Source organism: Parambassis ranga, chromosome 14 (genome assembly GCF_900634625.1).
Source record: "Parambassis ranga chromosome 14, fParRan2.1, whole genome shotgun sequence".
Taxonomy (NCBI): Eukaryota; Metazoa; Chordata; class Actinopteri; family Ambassidae; genus Parambassis; species Parambassis ranga.
This window is the reverse complement of record NC_041034.1, coordinates 5,444,512-5,467,720: the sequence shown is the minus strand read 5'-3', so window position 1 is coordinate 5,467,720 and position 23,209 is coordinate 5,444,512. Positions and strand designations below refer to the sequence as shown.

Below are 23,209 nucleotides of genomic sequence, written 5' to 3'. Positions count from 1 at the left end.
TGGTTAGTGATGTTCATACAAAGACATAGCAGTCTTAATGCTGGCAAAATTGATGACTAATAATAATGTGAAGGAGATGAGGGGAGCTGGTACAGCTTGTTTTTTGTTCTGTTACTATTTTTAACCACATGTATCTGGCTAAATAAAAATGAAGTCCGTCTTCTTCATCCTTGCGTGCCACACCACTGTTGGCTAAACATCAAATGTGATGAGTGCACAACAATACATAATATTAATGTAGTGACTGTTGGTTGTACAGTACTTTTCATGATCCATTGTGGGATACATCGAGTCCATTATATGTAAGCGTAATCATGGTGTATCAGTGAGTGGCAATAAGCCTGTTGAGTGGCAGTGTTGAACACTGATTTCCAACCACATGTCAGTTTATATGGACCACACACATTTCTAGGATCACTGTTGATTCCAACTTTAGTTTAATGCATGCAGACAATCTTCAGTGTTTTCAACTGAAGGCAGCCATGTTGCCGGTTGTTTTGCCGCTCAGCCTGACTGAAGCAGGAGGAGGTGTTCTGGCTTCTACACATACTCTCCATAGAGTTTAATGATTCTCACTAAACTTTTACACAGCACTACAAAATGGCAAACACACTATATAGAGGACTATATAGGTAGTAGTGGGGTGGATACAGACACAGACTTAGAGTCATTTCCTGTATGTGGGGTCACATGGGTTTCATACGTTCTGATACTATAATGTTTTTAGATGGGTTCAGACTCAGATGTGTTTAAGACTCATCTGATCCTAACACTTTCTTTTACCTTCTGTAATGTTTTATAGTGCTAATGCTAAATGCTAAATAGCGCCAGCATTCATGTTAGTAAGTATCTCCTAACATATCATGCATGACTCAGTCTTTACCATCCATCCACACAGTGCTTACAGTAACGTCTGACTCATTCACTTAGGAATCAGGAAGTGTACACAACACTGTATTTGTGTGAATCGTAAAACTTAGTTGGAGTCTACAAGCTGATACTTTAGGACCTGCTCTCATCTCACTTCCTGTTCTGTGCTGCAGTAATAGAATGATATTAGCATCAGTGGTGCACAGTGCATCAGTGGGTCAGTAGAGGCTACCGTGCATCTTGGCGAACACCTTGTTTGTTTATGGTAATTAGACTAATCTCTGTGAATGAATATGTTAATGAATTAATGATGTTAAAAATGCTACACTTAGCACCTTGAGTATACCAGATTGCAGGTTTGTGCTGTATTTGCTTGAGAAATGTTGATTTAGCAAAAGAAGAAAAAAAAAAGTGGGGAGGAAAAAAAAAACCCTTGCGTTGGCAAAAAGACAAATTGCCGGCAGTGTTGCTGGAGGCTCTGCAGTGAAGCTGCTCTCAGCGTCAGGCTGCTGAAGGAGCAGAGGCAGAAAGCTGGCCTATTAACTCTTGTCTCGGGGTGACACAGAAGAGCAGACGTGGAGAGTGGTGGGAGTAAGTGCTCTCACTTTCTGTCTGTTTTAATCATCCCTCCCTCTTTCTCTTTTCATTTCACACTCTCTCCATCTTTCTTTCAATGTCCCGTCTCTTCTCCCCCACCTGCTTTTCAGCAGCTCTTTGGATTTTTTTTTTTTCCTCTGGTGGGATCATTTAGCGTCGGCTAACAGATGAAGCTAGTTCAGGTCAGGTTCAATGTGAGCTCCAGTCAGCTCGTGAGAATAAATTTGGCTGTGACCGTGTCACCATCATGCTGTGACTGTGTTGGTGCCACGCTGTTTTGAAGTGCTACAACCACATCTTGAGCCAGACCTATCCGTATCAAATGTGCTCGATACTGCCAAGTATGTCACTCGGGTCACTGAAGTTTCAGGAGCGTCTGTCGGCCTGAGTGCCGCTGAGTTTTATGTTTTCCATTTTTTAATTTTGCTGTTTTGTTTTCTTGGTAAATGTCTGGCTCTTTCTTTGAGTTTCACTCAGATAAATACTGTGTTTGTCAGGAGAAGGGAGAAAGATAGAGTCCCCATAAACTAAAAAGGCCAAAACTATGTGGATACAAAGGCGGCGCGTGTGCAACCATTTCATTCCTAAATCACTGGAATTATTGTGCTGCTGTAACAGCCATTACAAGCCTTTCCTCTTGGTTTTGGAAACTGGCTGCAGAGATTTGCTCCCATTCAGCCACAAGAGCATTAATGAGGTTGCCCACTGATGTTGGGCGATAAGTGGCTGGCCCACAGTCAGCGTTTCGATTCATCCCACAAGTTTTCTGTGAAATTGAGGTCAGAGCTCTGTGCAGGCAATACCAAACAGGGAAAAAGCATTTCTGTATGGACGTTGCTTTGTGCACTGGGGGCATTGTGCTGAAACAGGAAAGGACCTTCCCTGAACTGATGCCACAAAGTTGGAAGCACGCTATTGTCTAAAATGTCATTGTGTGCTGGTGGAACAAAGTCACAGAACAAAAGTGCAATAAAGCATGTGGACATGTGTGTCTGGTTTTGTCTGTTTTAGGGTGTGCACAGACAAACACTGGTATTTTCTTGACTCCTCTGGATTCAGAGCATAGAAATGGCATTTGAGAAACAGGAATGGCCATTTTGATGCACCCCTCTTTCATACTAAATTTCTCTTTTTTAATAATTATGATTAATTTTTTTATCGCCTCTGTGCTCTCCACCTCAATCTGGTGAATAACCTAACCTGTAAAGTTGAATTTCACTGTACATGATCTGAAACTACATCTTTATATGGCTTTCGCAACATGAATATTACCCCTATGGGCTGATTTTCATCTGCAATCCCTAAATATTTCTTTTCAATTCAGATTTTCTCACCTCTTAGACAAGCTTATTGATCAATTTGGTAGATTACAGACAGTGTGTGTGTGTGTTTTTGTAACCTAGAGGTTATATTTATCTGCTTATAAGGTCTATATGTGTGTGTGTGTGTGTGTGTGTGTGTGTGTGTGTGTTAAAATGCAGAGCTCATGACTCTTCCACTTGTTAAGAGTCTCGACAATGAACCAGTTCAGGACAGTTTATTGCAGCTAATTGGTTGTATACTCCTTCCCAGAAGGGGTCTTACTCCCGTGCACACACACACACTTACACACACTTGGTTCTTGCTTGACAACATGACAGTAAAACTACGTCTCTCTCTCTCTCTCTCCCTCACCCACTAACTGCTATGCATTAATATTCATGACCTGTATATGTTTCACAGAACTGAAAACACTTGACTGTCTGCTCCCATCATTTTCTCTCATGTTGTGTGTGTGTGTGTGTGTGTGTGTGGTGATGGTGTTTAAGGCGCCAAGGGAGCGACAATTCCTCATTCTGTATTTATACACGTTTCCCCCTCCCTGTTCCTTATCTGCTCGTCTGTATTCAGGGCAGTGCTCTGGGCTTTGATAAGGAGATGGAGTGAGTTAGCAGAGTCTTCTGGCTGTTCTTCTGAAACAGAGGATAGTGGGTATTATAAATCACAGATTAAATTAGATTAGATCTGATTAGATTACGTTTGATTAAATCATCCCTGTGGGGAAATTGGGTCACAGCTTGTGCAGATAGCAGCCTGCAGGGGGGAAAAAAAATTAAAAAACAAAAATAAAAGCATCCAAATGAATGGAGGACAAATGGAGGATTGTGACTATAAGGCGACCTATATCATTACATTACAAGGTTGGTCCTCTGAATGCTGGTTCTCTATTAGAATCAAAGTCACTCAAATGAGCAGATTAGCCCTTCTTATGGTGATGGACAATCTGGTAGCTGGCCTCTGATTGTTTCTGAAGTGACGGCACACCCAGAGAACATGGCAAGGGAACAGAGTTAATCTGTGGATGTCGTAGCCACACCACCAGGATGCTGCAGGCTTCTTATTTCAGCCAGCAGATGATATCAGCCACCACAGATGGCTGCCAATCCCTTAAAGGTACATTCTATGAGACTCATTAGTTTAAAACACTCACAGATTAATTCAAATTATGAACAGAGAAGGTACATCGCTCACTAAGTAGCTGTGGCCCATATCTTTTCATAGTACTGCTTAGAAAGTAATATGATGAAGGCGCTAGGCCATTGAAGAGCAGAAAAAAGAACTGTAAGGCTTTGTTAGTATCCTAGCATGGACATCTTGGTCAGAAAACCAACAACAACTGGGTGGTGGGTTGTTGCGTGAGTTCTATTTGTCTGGTGATGGTAGTCAGAACGGTCCATTAACCCTAGAAATAAGTCGAATTAGAGAGTTGGGCCATGAAATGAAGAAAGGCTCTGGACCAGGACCTGAAAGGTTAAAGTGAAAGAGTCACATATCTGTAGATCTGTTGCTGCTGAGATAATCAGTCTTTTCATGTCTGTTTGGAATCATTTTTTATAAGGAACATGCACATTTGTGCCTTTTAAATGTCTAAGTATTCATATTTAAATCAGAATTTAATATCCTCATCTAATTCTCAGGTGGTGAGGTCAGTGTAAGGTTACCTAATCTGCACATTTCTGGTTATTCAGCTAACAAACAGCTTTAATCTTTAGATTTTAAGTCCAAATATTTGCCTGGGCTGAAAGTTTGATTCAGTATGTGGCTTTGAAGCTGGAATCAGTTTGAATAAAATGCTATTGAGCCCCTTTCTTATTACATACTGAGAAGGTGGCAGGTGTGAAAGTGTGTAACTGATGGGCTGTGAGGCAAAGAGGTGAAGAAAACACTGCTTCTCTGTGTGTGTGTGTGTGTGTGTTGAAGCCTCATATAGAAATGTAATCCTCGCTATCAAGTCAGTGTAGGGAAGGCTTAGTGTGTGTGTGTATGTACACACACACACACACACACACACACACACACACATGCACACAAAACACTAAAATGCAATGCATTTGTTCCTGGAAAAAAAGTGAGTCATCCTTATCCTCACAGCAGGTGAAAAGCAATTTGCACACACACATCACACACACACACACATTGAGCAGGTTCAGTAAGTTTCATGACATCATCCAAAAAAGGAGATCATATAAAGGGTGAAGTTACCACCTTCTCTCTCTGTGACCTTGCCTTCCTTTTTTTGCTTTTATTGTTTTGCTTTTGCTTTTTTCATCTTTACCTCATCTCCCTCCCTCTCCCTCTCCCTCTCCCTCCCTCTCCCTCTCCCCCTCTCTCTCTCTCCCTCTCTCTCTCTCCCTCTGTAGCCCTGTATCTCTTTTCTCTTACTCTCTGGTCTCTTATCTTTTAAGGGAGCTGTTTAAAACTCCCACACATTTACTCTGATCTGTCTTACAAAAGCACAGAAGCAAAACACACACACACAGCTACACACACAGATACACACACACACACACAGGCGCACTGTTTGCAATTTGCCTCATGCATGTAATGAGGGCCCGAGCCATCAAACACAACAGAGCTTTCTTACACTGCACACACACGCACATGCCTGTACACACAGACACACACTGCAGATGCGTTTTGCTTTCAGAGAAACTTGCATAAGTACTGACACCATCTCACAGTCATAAACGCCGCGATAATAAACACACACACACACAGAAGAACAGAGGCTGTGCAGTGCTATCAGACTGAAAGCCTGTCAACATGTTTTTCCACAAGACCTTTTATTTGCTCCGCAGTCTATTTCTCTGCAGTGTTTTTTTTTTTTTTTATTGGATCAGAACGAGGGGACACATGTAAAAATAAATAAATAAATAACCAAACTCCAGGCCGTAGTGTCACGGTGACCCAAAGGATGGGTAAAACTGAATAGTGAATATGGCGCAGCAGTCCTCTTGTTTTCATCAGTCTCACATTGATCTTGGGACTTCCATGCAGCATCAGATAGTATTTGACAGTCCAACATGTGGTTGTTTAAAAAATGTGGTGTCCAGCTGTAAACTGTGTATTAATATGCAGCAGACATGTCGTTTAAGATGTGAGGGATGATGGAAGACTCCTTAAAGCTGTCTTTTCATTTCCAACTCAAAACATCTCAAGACGTTGGAGAAGTTATATTTAGACACAAGCCAGCGTGGCCAAAATAAGAGATGGTATTGATTATGAGATGACCCCAGAGATAGGATTTTAAGACCGGGACACTCTAATTCTTTGTCAGCACTCAGATAGTTTCAGCATGTTGGACAGTGGCATGAACAGGAGAGGAAATCCGCATTAGGATTGATCCAAGTGGGGCTGAAAAAGTTTGGAAAGTTTGAAAACCTGCAGTTCCTCCAATGGCCACTTGAGACTTTCTTGACTTTACAGCCATATTTATGACCACTGTTGGTTAGAGAAGCTTCAAAACGGCTCTTCAGGACACCCGTGAGTGACATTAGACAGGGTGTGTTCATTTTCATATACAGTCTATGGTCAGATTGACAACTATAGAGTTTGCTTAGGTCTGGACCAAGATGACCTTCTCTCAGGAGTCTTAGTTTGGGTGGGTTGTTTCACACCAAAGTGCGATTAATGTGTTCACCTCATCTAGCTAATTAGATGAACACAACATCACATCATCTACCATTATAGATCACGTTGTGATGTGGGCTGCATATATTTCTACTATTTAAATCATGTTTATTAACATTTAGCCAGTGACTGAACACAGCATCCTGCTTTTTTTGTTCCAGCAGACACCTTATGGTTTGTTGTTTAGGATTTTAAATGAACCTCTGTGTGTGTGTGTGTGTGTGTGTGTGCACTGAGCTGATGATGGAGGAGTTTCAGTTGACAGAGCTGCACAATGAAGGCGTTTCCCACCTATGGGTCTGTCCCATTCATTGTGTCTGTGTGTGTAGGCAGACTGTTGCTGTCAGTTTGTGTTTACTTGTGTCTGTACTTTGTGTTTCTGTGCGTGGTTGTCTGTATTTGTTTTTTTTTTTCCTCGTGAATGAGTGGGTGTGTGTCTGTGTCTGTGTGCAGCTCCCCTTCCTCCACTCCACTCCACTTCTCAGCACACACACACACACACACGGTGCCTCTCCTTGTGAACTGGCCGAGTGTTGTGTAATCATTTATATAAAGAGGTATTAGTGTTTCCTCCTAAAAGGAACATAGGGAACATTGTGGCTCAGTTGGGTGACATTCCTCCCCTGCCTTGTGGACAGGACGACTGTGGAAAGCCTGTTAAGCTGTTGGTTCCCCAAACTTGTTCACATCAAAGTTCATCCACATCACTCCTAACACAACAAAGTCCAGATTCTTTGACATATTTTCCCCTCCGATCCTTGTTGTTGCAGTACATGGGGTGGGGGTGGGTGGGCGTTTTAAAGTGGGAACTCATTAGCTATTCTGGTTGCACTAACTTGTACATAATGACATTAAAGTGGAGTAATGTGTTCCCCATTTTCCTGGAAGTGCTTGCAACACTCTTAAAGGAGCAGTCCACCTCAAATTGAAGGCAGCAGGAACATTGACGATGAACGAGTTATCTGAGATGTTATCTGATCCATTTTGGATCAGTCACTGTTGGATGGAACGATGTTAAGACTGAATTCCCACTACACTGAGGCCCATGTGTACATATGCAAAGTGATGCACATGCTCTGACAAAGACGGGAGAACTGCCGGTACACATGCTGATGTGAAATCAATCTTTCAGATGATCAATAATCTAGTGTTTTCAGTTTATCATGTAACTTGTTGTGAATCAGATTCATGCAGATTTTTCTTATTTATTTTCTATCCAATGTGTTCAGCTTTGCTAACATGGTGTAGAGAAGGTGAGGGAAGTAGGAAAGGAGAAAAGATGTGCCGCAAAACATGAGAAACATGTTTGGTTTCTCCTGTCAGCTCTCACTTGCTCTTTCTAACCTCCTTTTTTCTGAACCTCCGGCCCCTCTCGCTGTCTGTCTCTCACTCCTGTGCCTCTTTGGCTCTCAGCTAACTGGGTGGAAAATATGAATGAAAACATTCCCCCGCCTTGTTTGCCCAAACGCTGCTCCGGGCACAAACACACAACCCATTCCTCTCTTTCGCTCTCTCTCTCTCTCTCTCCTCCTCTTGTTATTACGGGCCTTGTCTCTTTTGTTTAACATTGTTTGCACATTTCTGAGGAGGGGTGTGAAAGGGGGGGGGGGCGCGTTGGGGGGGGTAGTTTTGGTGTTTCTTTTTTTACTGTTTGTGTAGGAACTGTGGGAGAGAGGGGCGAGGGAAGGCAAACAGGGCGACACACCACGAGGGGTGTGTGTGTGTGTGTGTGTGTGTGTGTGTGTCACTCTCTTTCCATGGGTGTGTGTGTGTGTGTGCATATAATTCTGTTAACCATCTAGTTAGGATTGTGAACATGTGGATGAATTTAAGTTTTGTCTGTGTGTTTATGCAGTATCTGTGTGTGTGTGTGTGTGTGTGTAGTAGCCTGCGGTGCTTTAGAGTAGTTGTGTTAATAAGTCTGAGTCATATCCATGACAACGAGCAGACCGTACTGGTATCTGAACCAGAACAAAATGGCAGCTCACTGTAAAACACTCAGTGACACTGGCTTCCTGTGTACACAGAGACCCTGAAAAAACAATCCCATAAGCCTCATGATTTACGAGGAGGTCAGGGATCCACTTTGACCTAAGAGGTCGACTTAATGTGCTCAGGCAACAGTATTCAAGTGTCAGGTGCACAAATTCAGTTATTCCATCCAGGTTTTTTTGTGGTTTCACAAGAAGTAATGAAGAAAACAAAATACATGATTAACTGTAACTGGTTTTCCAGTGTTTTTATAACTTTGCCTGTGAATTCACCTGTGTGGTGCAATAGTTAAACTAAGTATGATTACATGCAATTTTCCCATTGTGGGACTAATAAAGGTTTCTTAATCTTTCTTAATGTTGGAAACATTGGAAAAATTGTCTCTTTAGGATCAGTTAGACTCAGGCACGGTATGCATAATATTAGATGGATGGCAAACACAGAACTTCAGGATTTAATGTCAACATCATGTCACAAAAAAAACCTCCCAGTGCAGCTTACTAAGATGAGTTCTTCTTTCAAAAGTTGCACCTGTTTTTGTATTTTCCCATTGTTGGGCTAATAAAAGATTAACCTATCAAAAACTGCCTCCAGATGAGCCACATATATAATTATTAACTCCACTTTTCTTCTTCACAAACCGTTTTATAAGTAAATGTGCTGTTCAGCTTTTATAAATATTTTTTTTATTGTTAATTTTTTAAGACAAGAACAAAGCAGACAGAGAGAACAAGGGAAGTCTGTCAGGGCAGCAGACTCTTTCAAGCTTCAAATTCTGTCATACTGGGCTGCTGGATTCAATGAAAAATCATCAAGATAGATGGATAGATAAATAGACTAAGTACAAAACGGGGAAAATAGAGAAAACATTACCCAAAAAATCATAAGACATCATAATAAATGCACTGTATAATAGAGGCAGAATTTTCAGAAATCCTGCAGGGTCATAGGATCCTTAATGTGATTCCCTTGGGATGTGAATCATCTCCACAACTGGGAATCGTAAAAGAGTCAGATTCAGGAAAGGCAGTGTTGAAATGCAGAGTGAGGCTCGATGATGTGTGTATCACCGCGTATCACAGCTACAGTTCAGCTTCTTGGATGTGAAACCCTAACCCTAACCCTGTTTACTTTGCCCTCAATCTCATCTTATGTATCTGCTCAATAGTGACACATGCAAACACACCCAGACAACAAAGGAATTAGACCATGTTAGAATAATTGTTGCTACACACAGACACACAAACACCTTCCCTGTTTGTTACTGTGTTGTTGTGGAGAAGTGAGTCATCTTCATGTCATATTTATACAGGAAAAACACGCCATGATCCCTCCACACAGAGTGTCATCTTTGTTATATTTATGTGAAATAAATAATGTAACTGCGTCACAAACACACTCACATACACACTGAAATTGTCGTACAGTGATCCTTGGGAGCAGTGAGTCATCTTCATGTCATCTACATGTCAATGAAATCAATCACCGCCCCCAAACACACAAACATCATTTGCACAGTGACCTTTCAGAGATGACTCACCTCTGTGCTGCTTTCAGAGCAGACACACACACAGAAACACACACACACATCATGTAAAGCAGCCCCACAAAGTAATCACCCTTATCTTTAGAGCATGACGATCTCACTGCAGAGGTTTAAAAGCCTCTTTACTCAAAGCTTTTTACATAATAAAATAAAACAACATCTGTTATCAGATCTGATCAGATGAAGACTTAATTATCGCTGTGTTAAAAATCACAGCAACAAGTAGACGACAGGAAGTATAAATAAACATAAATGTGCAGTTTGGATGAGGAAACTCCTCAAACTTTAACAGAGCTGCCCACTCCGTTTGACTGACAGCCGATCTCTGGGAGGTGCGGTGCAGAAACATCGCCATAATGAGCGCCGAGCACCAAAGATGGAGAGAACATTTTTAAAAATGAGAATACCGAGAATTACCATTTGAAGTAGGAGCTCATGAATGCACAATGTGGCTTCATCACAGTCTCTATTTCCGCCTTTCTCTCTCCACATTCCTTTAAAATATCTGTCCGTCACACATGAAAATATCACACCTGGTTAAAGGCGTGATCTAAAGAAGGTCACATTTGAGTATTGATTTGTGTTTAGTGTGTTTTCTTATACAGTGTACAAAAACAGATGGCATGTAACGTAATACAGTGATAATGAATATAAACACAGGAATATATCAGCAACTTCGGATCCTTTTCAAATTACTGCAGCCCCTCAGAAAATGTTATCTGTTTAGTGGGTTAACCCGTTGTTGTAGGCGTATACCCAACCTCCAGCGCCACGCAGGGTCGCCCCTGCATCCTTGGTAGGGTAACCCTGTGGAGGCTGACATGCTTGTCCTGACTCAGTCTGCATGCAGCTATGGGACTGTGTTTTAGAGTAGGGAGATTTGTAGGGGCTGGCCAAGGACAAGGGGCTGTTGGCACAACACACTATCTGCCACTCTCTCTCTCTCTCTCTCTCTCTCTCTCTCACACACACACTCACACACAGTCTGGTGTGAAAACCAGGGAAAGAAAGAGGGGGATTACAGGGAAGAAAAGGGAATAGCTGGTTTTCTCAGCCGCACTGTGACAGTGAGGTATTTGAAGAATGAGAGATTATTTTAAACGCACACACAGAGCCAGTGTGTACACACAGGGAAGTGATTGTTTGCATCCCACAAGAATGGTATGTCTGTACAAGTGGTTTAATCTTGTATTCAGAGTAACAACCTTATCAACTTTTTTGGGGGGTGATTTGTCGCAGGTTTTTATTGTGCAGCATCTTTCAGACTCTCCTCGGTTCACTCCATCTTTAAGCTGCGCTTCCATCCATCTTCCATTCTTTGCATTCCTTTACAATGTCTCTTTCTTCTTTCTTTCCGCTGTTATCAACACATCCAGACTTTTACTTAGGGGGAACATATTGGTCTGTCCACCCCACTTTCTTCTTTCAGTCAAGTCTTTAGGCAACAAAACTACATGGTTAAGTTCAGGGAAAGGTCATGAGGGTGCTGGTTAATCCAGAATGGGACAAAGGGTGGAGCATGAGAAGAGTTTAGCCGTGCAGGTGGTGTAGAAGTAGCCCCCCTCACAGATGCTACACTCTTTGTTATGTGAGGTGACTGGCTAGTTTTTTGGAGCCAGTGGACATTTCATGAACTGCAAATTTCACAATGTTGAACACCTTTCAAAGCAAACTTTCTATTTCCCCTCTGCAACAAGCGTCTCCGCCATTTTTCTTTGCAACAACTGAGACAAGCTTCGTCCTGTCCTTGAGATTTTACATGCACTTACACACATGGCCACTTGGAGGGCGCATAGCTACGTAAACACCATTCAGTTCAATCTGCTTTTGTCTGTAGTCTACAAACACTCTATCAACGCTTTCAGACAGCAGCCTGACCTCCACACACCCTCACATGATCAGGTTCTTCGCCTCTATCGTTTCCTGCAAAGACGGATTGATCGGTCTGTCACCTTTTGAGCCAGTATTGCCGTGTAATTTTACAGCCACTACTCATTTCCCCTGAAGCTTGATAAGCCACATATTATATCACCATAGAAAATTTCTCCTCAGTGTGAAATGCTGAAGAAAAAAAAAAACCCTGAACCTGTGAGTGCTGGAATTTTAATTACAACTCACATCATTAACCAAGCTGTCTCTGCATGTTTTGGGGAGGTGAAAGTTTTTGTCAGCTGAACTGACAGATACTGGCGGCAAATTAAATCAGCTGTAGCTAATTAAGAGTTGGTTAAAAGAGATGAAACTCTCACATGTGGAACGTCCAGGTAGAGTAAAGAATAAATAAAGGATAATTGGACGATTGTGAACTTTTCCTTTATTTCTTCCATCTTCTCCTCCTTTAATCCTTAATCCCTCTCTTTTTCCTCGTTTGTCGTCCTGTTCTTCTTCTCTTCTGTAATCCCTGCCCTCCTCCCCCCTTTTTTCCGTTTCGCCTCGTATATGTTTCCAGTTCCGTTTAGAAGGACTTCCTGCTCTTCATGAGCGATCTGTCAGGAGTTGATGTCTGTTTAAACTAGACGTGTCCTGTGTGGGCAGAGAGTCAGACTGAGAACTGAGCTCAGCCGCTGTCACTCTGCCCACACTGGAAATGTCTTATGTAAACACCATCCACTTCATCCCTCCTTGAGAAAAGATTCTTATTGACGTTTTATGAAAAGGAGGAAAGTGAGATTTACACAGTGGTGAGAAACATATGGGAGCGGACAGAGAGGAGGAGGCTGGCCTGACTTAAAACTACTCTTTCTTTTTACATCTATGGGACTTTTTTTTTTATTAAAATCAATCTTTGTCTTTTATGCTTCTCTTGCCTTTTTTTCTTCAGTTTCATGTGGATACATGGGTTTATAGTTTAGCATAAACATCCAGCTAGAACATATGAGAGGAGCCATGTACCATATTTGCTGCCCTTACTGATGTAGTGTTAATGGAGTGGACACAACATTAGAGGCTGTTTTTAGTGTGTTGTACCTTTCTGTAGAGGAGGTAGCTGCTAATTGTTTCTTAGCTTCACTTTTTGGATATTTGAATGTTCATTCTGACCATGACCAGACCAAACTCTGCTGAGGCATAGAGGTCAGCCATCAACCAACCAATCAGACGCTTATGGCATATTTAAAGCGGTATGCAAAGAAAAAGACGGACTGCAAAAATCAAATTTAGGCTTGTCGACTCTCTCATGGTGGATTTAGAGCAGACTGTATCGACTCGCTGTCCCATCTTGTGGGACAAAATGGTATTACATGATGGTATGTCATGGGACGGGTGTGAAATGGGGTGAAACGTCTTCAGGATGGATGTAAATGAAGCATTGTATGTGGCAGAAAGATGGTGTCTGAGTGCACCACCTCTGTTAAGGGAAGGTTTTACCAGCTTGACATAAATGGCACCCTTGACTCGTCCTTTAAACCATCTGTCCTCTCTGTCCAGAATGTGTAATGTATTGTCCTGTAAATTGTGTCCCTTAGAGTCTTAAGCTGCTAGAGTGCGACATAAACTGCTCCATCCTAAGGACAAAAAACAATGTGGTTCATGCAGTTCAGTGTAGTGAAAAATGCTATGACCTGAAGAAACTAAACACACACACACACACAACAAATGAGAGCCAGTTCCACAGGTCAGGACTCAGCAATCCGTCTAGATTTCTAGACCTGTCCCATGAAAACAATGGGTCATGAACCATATTAACCCCCCAGCAGTCACAGAGTCATTAGACAGACTAGAATTTAGACAGTCAGGGGACTTTTGTGACATTGACAGCTGTTGTCATGTGAGAGACCCACACACTGAGGTCCTCAACCACATGTAGACCAGTCAGAGCTAATGAAGGAAATGTGTTTACAATTTTCTGGGTTATTTTTCCATTTGTCTGTAGAAGATTTGCAAGAAATAATAAGATGCCTACATGCTGATCCTGTTGACCAGATCGGTTGATCTCACTTAAGAGTGTTTTGCTCAGGTCTTTTAAAGAGAAAGTGACATAGGATATAGCTTGAGCACCTGATGATTATTCCAGTGAGACAGCTGAGGTCTTACATATTAAATATTGAATTATTTGCATTAGTTATGGGACTCAGGTTGCTCCCGCTCTGTTATTCTCTTTCACACAAATAACATAAGACCTCCCTGATTAAGCTCATGTAACATCCTATTCAGCGCTGTTACGCCACCAGATATACTTTTACAGTTCCCAGTCACAGCCCAGAGCAACAACACTTCTGCTCAGGTGAGGAGGAACCCAGGACGGCATTTGGTTTTCATTGCTCTAAGAATCAGAGTCCCACCGTGTGTGGTTCCTCCTGAATATTTCATGACACACACCATTAAGATCAAAGCAAAATCAGCTGTCGTATTGTTATGACTCCAAGGAGAGAACATCTGAATATTCTCCCTGTGCTGCTCCTCTCATTAAAGCTCCTCAAATATAAACACAAGTGATTCAGATTCATTGTTTATCATTATTTTTAGCTGTCCTAGTAATGAGGTAAAAAAAAAAAATCTCTTTGAGTCAGAAGTCAATTATAGTCGAACCTTGAAATCTTTCGAGTTGATTGGAGACAACAGTAAAATCCTTATAATGTGGAATAAACTAAAAACATATACAAACCTGCAGCAGTAAATAGAAACAGCTGACACTAACATACGTCATAGTAAACATAGTTTCGATGGGTTGGTGGGGATTGACTTGTTTCTGCCTCAAGTGGTGACTTTAGGAATTGCAAATGATTGGCGTTGCCTGGCCCTCAGCACAGATTGTAAGATGATTGTTTGCTTAACTACTTGTTTTTATTCTATACAAATTTCTCAGGATTGCCTGTAATACCATAAGAGGACAGAAAATCTATTTACAGCTTAAAAGAGAGCTGTAATTGTCCTTTGTGTTGTCAGACGGCTCGGCATCTTTTTGTCGTCTTTCTAAAACCGGAACAATCCTTCATTATGTAACATGAGATTCTGTACACTGTGCTGTACTTGTACTTATCAGTGGAGAGGAACACATTGTCCTCTGACCTCCATTGGCTCACTTCCTGTTAGATGGGATGGCTAATGTGTGGCGATGCTTTCGCTTCATAACGTTTTTATCTGCTCACCGGAACACTCTGAAGAAACGGTGCCTAAAATACGAGCAGGCAGAAAATAGCATTCAATTTACAATGTATGATTTTGTTCTGAATCTTCTTCTTATTATTTTTTCATTTTCACTTTTTGCTAGAAGCCAAACAAACATCATAAAACGAAATGTAATAAAGCTCATATTAGAATAAACAACACACAGAATATCATAAAATCCAGCAGCACTCTGCTGATTACATCTCAGTATATTACACTGCTGACTTGTTATCACTTTATGAACTGGGTAACATTTTAACAACCGAAAAAATCTGTTATATCACTAACTAGGGTTGTCTGTAGGGTTTAAATAAACAACCAAAATAAATAGGAACAGAGAACAGATAAACACACACTTTATTTATTTTTTTGCCTTTTTGTGTGGTTAAAGAACAAAAATCTATAGAATAACACCAGACCTGCGTCTTAATAATGCAACAACACTCTCCCTCTAATGTAACAAGACACTTGTTGTTTTTAAAGTTACATAACAGAAACAGACAGCCCCAGTGTCCCAGTATGAAACCTATCCTTTCTCTGTGTGTGTGCATCCCCTTTCTCTCCTTTCTCTCTTCCCACTTGACTTGCCCGGCCTGTTTGTGTAGGATCAGATATCGGTCTGATAGCACAACAGTTTGTCCTCAATTCTGGATTCAGTAATGATTACACCTTTGCACAGTAGTGGTGTAAAAAAGTGGCCAATTGATGACAAAAATATATCAGAACTTGCTATATAGTAATAAAAGGTATCAACAAATGAAACAAAGAGGTGTAAGGACGGAGTGAGGTGATGATGACGCAGGAGGTAAACAGTACCCTGAAACTGTACATGGAAATAGCACCTGTAGATGTTCTGTTTTGGTCCGTGCATGACTCTTATTTTGGAAGATTGATTGATATTGTTGTTTTATGTGGTTGAGACACATGAAATGTCATTTACTAAAGTGAAACTGTGGCAGCTGTGGCTGACGGCAGCCACGGTGATGATGGTGAGGATGATGATGCTTGATGTGAGAAGTGATGCCAGTGGCGGAGGATGATGAGGTCGAAGATATTAAGTAGATGCTTAGTAGAAAGCTTGTTTGTTGCTGTAAACACTGACGCATTTCAGATTTTCACACAAAGGTCCGGACTTCGCCGGGCGGGTGTTTGAATAATATGGGTGTGTTTGTGTGTGTGTGTGTTCATACAGCCCACAAATGATGTTATGTTAGCCTGTGTGTGTGTGTGTGAGTTTTTTGAGTCTTTATTGGCTCCCAGTGGGTTGAACAGAGATCCTGACCCCATTTCCTGCTGTTGTTGACAGAGAGACATTTGGGCCCGAGGCTCTGGAGACCAGACACTGCCTGGAGGAGCTTCCTGTCACTGCTGCCTACAACCACTCGATTTGTCATTGTTTCAGTAGCTGTTTTTTTTCTTTTTATCCTCATCTGTCTAACTCTGATGCAGTCTTTTTGGTCCATGAGGTCAGGACCTGTCTGTAAGGGAGAGCCCCAGACATGAGAAGGACTTCACAGTAATTCTTGTTGTCATAAGCAGAGCAGTGTGTCACAGAGCACGTACAGTTTTTAAAAAAGAGCCTCACAGATACATACATAGATGGATAGATACCTCCCCATCAGGGGAAATTCAAATGATACATGAACTGGACTTCAAACAATAACACTCATTTAAACCAAGTCAACAGTCATTTTTATCTAATTATTTATATCATGCGACCTGGGCTGGTCATTTTTTGCATGTCGTTGGAATCTTCCAGTCCCTTTATTCTGAAACATTTAATCATTTCTGTAGTAACACGGTGCAAAAAAAAGTCCCCTCCTACACTTAAATACTGCAGTCCATGTATTGTGGAGTTCCTCCGTACAGAAATCAGCATCTTCCATCTCCAGAGAGTGGTCCACAGTGGCAGTGTTAGTACCAGTTTAGTTGAACTGGGCACTTGTTTGCTATGCAAATTTGTGTTGTAAGAGCATGTCTGTCATTAGCTTTACTGCCTCTCGGAGATCAGGGTCAGTTATAGTGAAACCTTTTTTTCCAGGGCGTCCACCAGCACCACTCCTTTGCTGGCGTCTTTAGAGAGAGAGCTATGCAAACAGATCTTCCTTTAGGTGCTGCTCTGATGTCAATTTTAACCATGTTGCCTAAAATGTTGGTGTTCCAGCACACAGAGGCCGTCCTCTTGGTGTAGACATCACTGAATTGTTCTAGCAGTGCTAGACTGCTAGAGAGGTCTCTAAGATGCGCGCTGTGCTGAATCTGCTTCCTGTCAGTCATTTTTGTCTCGAGATGGAAAATAGTAACTTGTTTATAGTGTTATATAAATAATGTGTGTACATGCATTCTTTTTAATTCACTAAGATAAACCCTCTGATGTTCTAATGGTCAGTTTCTCCATTCTGACCTGTTTAATTTACTAAAAGGAGGCAGATGTTAGAGAACCATGCCAGCTAAGGTAAAATGAGATTATTGTTATCGTTTTCAGGCCACATGTAAATCTTATCTTCGTCTATGTTCCAGGTCGCTGCCAGAGGCGACAGGTGGTCTGGAGAAGGAAGGAGATCCTCAGCCTCCGCCGACCCAGCTCTACAGCTGCTATGACCTGGATGACCTGGATGTTGCCTGGCTGCAGCTGGTCAACCAAGAGTTCAGGCAGATGGGTGAGTGCTAGATTACACAGTCTGGTAGATGAAAATATGCAGAAAACACTGACATTTAATGGGTATGTATTTGTGGAGCTGCAACACTTCACAGTTTGCCAAAGAGCTTGTGCAGGCAGCGGTCATAAGTACGGAAATACTGGGATGATGTGTTTTGACTTGGCCTCTTCCTGCATGTTGGCCTCACCCCAATATGTCATGGATGCTGTGGTTTCACTTCAGTCTAATGGACCTCGTGTAGAAGCCTTATTCCTCTGCATTTAAATGATGTTTTTGAATAATCAGGCTCAGATCTGCTCCTAATTTCTTGTTTTTTTTTCACTGAGACACTCAGAGTTTGTTTCTAAAACCTGCAGGTGTATCAAATCTTCACCTCCCTCCTCTGCATGTCTTGTCCCTGCAGTTTTCTCTCTCCTCTCCCCCGTTTTTTTTTTACATCCTTTAATTTGCCACGTTTCCAACTGCTGACCTCGAGCATCTCTCTCTCATCTCCAGCATTTTATTCCATATCTGATCGCCTCCTTTTAGATAAAGCTTTGTAATTGTGTTTATAAATCCCCGCTGGGGTTTCAGGCCTTATTTCTGGTACACATTTCTCCTTAAATCAAACACACACACATACACACACACTCTCTCGCTAACTCTCTCTGGTCCTGGAGCAGAAGCGGGTTGTTTCTCATAACCTTCAACGCTAGACCAAACAAACAGACGGTTGATTGGTTCTGCTGGGTGAGGCTCCGGATTCACGATGGGATGAATCAGCACTTTCTATCTTAGTCCTCCACATTCTGTATGGACGTGTGTGTGTGTGTGTGAGAATGCATTCACAGAGATCAATTTTGGTTATTTATACACATTTTTAATTTGATTTTCACATCATTAAGCTTGTTTTCTTGCAAAAAACGAGGCCTACAGAAAACACTGGAAAAAATGCACTGTCAGTAGTAATAAGGGAAAACATGCAGTACTAAATATAAGGCTTGATCAATTACAATCAGAAATGTGCATGAAATGAACAGGTGAAGTGAAGATAAAAGCAGAGAGAAGATAGTTTTGTGGGATGTGTACAGGCTGTGTGCCCACACACACTCAGGTACAGTGATAAATGCATATCTGTATGTGCGCACAGCTGTCATATGCAAACACAGAGAAGATAGATGTACAGTTAATGCACACAGGCAGAGACGCCACACACACTTGCATAATATGTGTGAAAGCGATGTAACTTCCTTCTCTCCCGTGTGTGTTCAGTTCATGTAAATGTCACAGCGGGTTAATATCTAACTCTGCTTCCTCTTCCTCAGATGCGTCAGAAGTAGTCAATGGTTGCATAGTTTCTCATTTTTAGCTCATAATTTCTACTCAGTGCCAAATTTAAAATGTATAAATGCACATTTATTATTTACATGCTGGATGATTTGCTCCAAAGAGCCTCCCAATGAGGGTCCTTCACATAAATCATTCTAAAGTAGAAACTGATTTTTACGTGTCTTATGCCCGGTTTTCACTGTGCGAATTTGGGCTGACGAGCATCGTAGGAGAATCGTGGAGATATGTTTGGTCGTGGCTCTAAATTGGTGGTCTTACGTCGCACTGTGAGACAGGTTCCACGATGGCCGTTGTCAGCGTCTTGCGATCAAAGATAAGCTGAGATAAAAGTCTAGCGGTGTCAGAAATTTAGGATGACTGTCTCACGGTGTGACAGCTGCTATGACCTGCCACTCCGCATCCATGTCTTCCTCCTCCTCACACGTTGACGTACGACATAACCTGTGGTCACCTGCGATTCAGTAAATGGTCATCATACAATGTGCATGCATCAAACTTGGCGATCGTACCAAAGTTTATTAGATTCAAGTTGCATCGTGTGTCATGCAATGGTCTTATAAAATCGCTAAAAATCGAACAGTGTAGAAAGGACATTAGTGAAGGTGGTGGACCCCTTATTTGAGGCTGCTGGCCGGAAACGTATCAATCAATCTTTTTGTCTTGTAGTTGCATGATTTTAAAACTTGCCTATAAAACATTTTCATACCAGATTAAAATCCCTATTGAGGCTGATTGTATAATCACTATAATCTCATTGCAGGTAATGTGATAATATTATTCCACATCTTTTTGCTGCTGTCCTGGAAGCCCTGACTGTTTACTTTCCCAGTGTCTGGAATCTTTTATTTTTTTATGAGGATGGAATCTTACATTTGCCAGTGAAATCAGTTTTCATCAACTATTAACCAGCCTCGGAGCAAGGCATCACTTTGAGATGCAAATGGTGCACGAACACTGCGGCAGATACTGGCGAAGTGAGCGCAGCTGACGGCAGCGAGGTCTTAATGGCAGATTTAGCCCCGTTTTGGCTTCTTCCGCACTCTCTCTGGCTCGCTAAAGAGTCAGCTGTACATTCTCCACATTCTCAGCTGATTTTTCAGCACATTCAGCCCAAAGCAAACAGAAAGTGACCTTGAGAGATAAACATTGAGAGGAAAGCTGTATGTGCGTTTCCAATTAGAGCGTAAGAGAAGTGATTTTTTTTACTAAAAATAACACCGAATCTGTAAATTGGCTGCTTGTTTTAACTTTCAAACAAGCAGTTTCCCATTGCTGCTATCCGTGTTGAAGAGCTGAAAGAAACCTCTGAGTGTTGACCCTGAAATTCTTAACTTTCAACTGTACAGGCTCAGTGTTTCCTCAGATATGCAGCGGTCTTCACGCCTGCTTTCCGGACTTTGTCTAACAATCACAAGGTCTTGTTTCCCTCTGAAATAAAACTTCCTCGTCCTTCATCCCTGCCTCACAGGAGATGGATGATTGCTTTCTGTCTGTCTGTCTGTCTGTCTGTCTGTCTGTCTGTCTGTCTGTGTCTTTGTTTGTCAGGCAAACAAAAACTAATCAAACTTTCCTTTCTGTTCTTCTTTCATTCAGCCTTACCGGAGCTGGAGGAGCTGACGATGGAGTGCGTTCTGGTGGAGCTGGAGAGCGTGTGTGAGGAGAAGATGCGGCAGGCCATCGAGACGGAGGAGGGCCTTGGCATCGAGTACGACGAGGACGTGGTGTGCGACGTGTGCCGCTCGCCTGAGGGAGAGGACGGAAACGAGATGGTCTTTTGTGACAAGTGCAATGTCTGCGTGCATCAGGTCAGGATTACGGTCTATCTCAAACTTTAATTGTCCAAAGCTCATTGAATTCCTTTCAGCATTTGCCAGTTTTGTTGGATATTAAAAAAGAAACGTGCCATATAAACCAAAACAGCTTCTCCATGGGGTAGCATCACCTTTTAAGAGTAAGCACTGTCTGTTCCTTCCGTTAGTGAGGTGGTCTCCCTCTCACCTTCAGCAGGTGGAAAACAGGCCCTGCTCACTGTTTGATCAATAAAATCCTTTCATCAATAAAGTGCTTTAATTGCTTTTAATGAAGACACAGGCTTTGATGTCTCATTTTGTTTCCTCCTGTGCTCCTGTCACTCCAACACCAGCCTGTCCTCGTGAAGTTAGATTTTTTTTTTTTTTTTCTTGTGTTGACGTTTCCCTCCGCTTGTCACACTCGGGATGCTTTTAGACATTTAAATTTCATTAAGGCCTCGGCTACAACGAGGACTGAACCTAAAGGAGGCCTTTAGTCATTATATTATGCAAACAGACAACAAAATCACCCTCTTGTTTCTGACCCTGGGGACCGGATCTTATCAGATAAAAGTAAGCATGCTATTATGCTGGCATAAAAAAACTTCCCTGGCACCCCTGTGTGTGTGTGTGTGTGTTAGCGGAAAGGAAACTGGGTGGTGTTTTGATGATACAACACCCTGCTGTGCTTTTAAATCAACACACCAAGTGGCATTTGAGAAATGTGCCGCTTCCTTACCGTAAGCTGGAGGAATTTGAGCCGAATCAGACAAAAAAAAAACACAGAGGAAGGATTGTTTCATTGTGTATGCTAACGAGAACAAGGATGAATATTTTTGCCCAGTGTCACTTTGACTTTTGTTAACGTGCTAACTCCGAATGACAGAAGAAATGGAAAGCAGGCTGTAATTACGTTTGAAGTTTTGGGGTTAGAAGCGGCGACCACTGAACGTACGCTGTTTCCAGAAATGAAAAGTAATGGGAAACAAAAAAAAACAAATAAAAACAAGACGACGGGTGGCCCTGTGGTGTAGCTGGTAAAGATTACGCCTGGATTCAAATCTAGCCTGCCGTAAATCATTGTTCTCTGTCCTGTTCTTATGCAAGCAGTTCAAAAAGTCAGCAGCAACAGAACAGATGTAGGCTACAGTGTTTTACATATGCAATTTTAATTTGAAGATTCTGTGAAATTTGCAGTTGTGCATACCTCACTTTCTATATTTCAGCGCCTGTTTAGGAGGTTTTAACGTACTTTAGCAGGGACCTTGTTCGTGTAAACATTCTGGCTTTTAGAAGCTGAGATTCGGTTACCAAATTGACTTGTAATGAACAATAAATGTCCACATTTCATTCCACTGTGCACTTTTATTGTTGCATTCTGTTTTGGCTTGGCTTGTAAATATGCAAAAAGAGAAACCAAATATGACCCATTTCTTTATAATAATGTAGGTTTACCAGGGGAAAAAAAAAGATTGCGGATCTGAGGCTTATTCCCAGTTCCCACAGTAAAATCTTACTGCGGTCACCCGGGGGGAAGATGGCAATCAATATTTTATAAGAAGTCTGGGAGTTTTTTTAAAAACTTTTTTACCGTAACAGTGTTCCATGCTCTTGCTAAACTTTGCAAATGATGTTAAAGGGATAATTTGACACACTGGAGGACACACTGTCAGAACAGATCAGTGTGATATCTGACATCCGTCCTCTCAGCACATCATCACTCTTCCTCAGCAGGAGGAAAAACAGGCCCTGCTCACAGTTTGAGAAATAAGTTGTTATGTTAGCTTAGCATAAAGTCTTGAGTCAGTCAGTTTGTGTACACTTAAAGGAAAAGGTTGAGATGTGTCAGTCATCCCATCTTAACCTCTCTTTTTGTGTCTTGCCCTGCTTGCAGGCGTGTTACGGCATCCTGAAGGTACCCCAGGGGAACTGGCTGTGTCGGACCTGCGCTCTCGGGGTCCAGCCAAAATGTCTGCTCTGCCCCAAGAGAGGGGGGGCCCTCAAGCCCACCCGCAGTGGAACCAAGTGGGTCCACGTCAGCTGTGCCTTATGGATCCCTGAGGTGAGACCCTTGTAGCTTCGCAGTCTAGTCCTTCAGCTGTGTGTGCACCTGGGTATTTGTTTCTCAGCTTCACCTTGCACTCAGGCATCAAGATGTCTTGTGGCTGCACTTGATGGATAAATGCGTATCGCTGCCTCTATTTTTACCTGTGAGCGTCCCTGCAAAGTGTTTACGTTTGAGTGCACACAGCTGGAGTTATTGTCACATTATTGCACAACCATACACCCCGCATCAAGTGTCAGCGGAGCAGGCGGCAACCTCCGGGGGCTGAAAAATGAAGACACCAAGTTGAATTTGGCATTTTGAA

General features: G+C 42.0%; 1 protein-coding gene across 1 annotated transcript in view; it reads left to right on the top strand.

The window, feature by feature from the left end:
• jade2 (jade family PHD finger 2) overlaps positions 1–23,209 on the top strand; it is a 148,958-nt gene that overhangs the window by 62,496 nt on the left and 63,253 nt on the right. Inside the window, exons 5-7 of the mRNA XM_028422559.1 lie at positions 17,582–17,721; positions 20,644–20,855; positions 22,735–22,902. Coding sequence (XP_028278360.1) covers positions 17,582–17,721; positions 20,644–20,855; positions 22,735–22,902 — 520 coding nt within the window. The remainder of the gene's footprint in view (positions 1–17,581; positions 17,722–20,643; positions 20,856–22,734; positions 22,903–23,209) is intronic.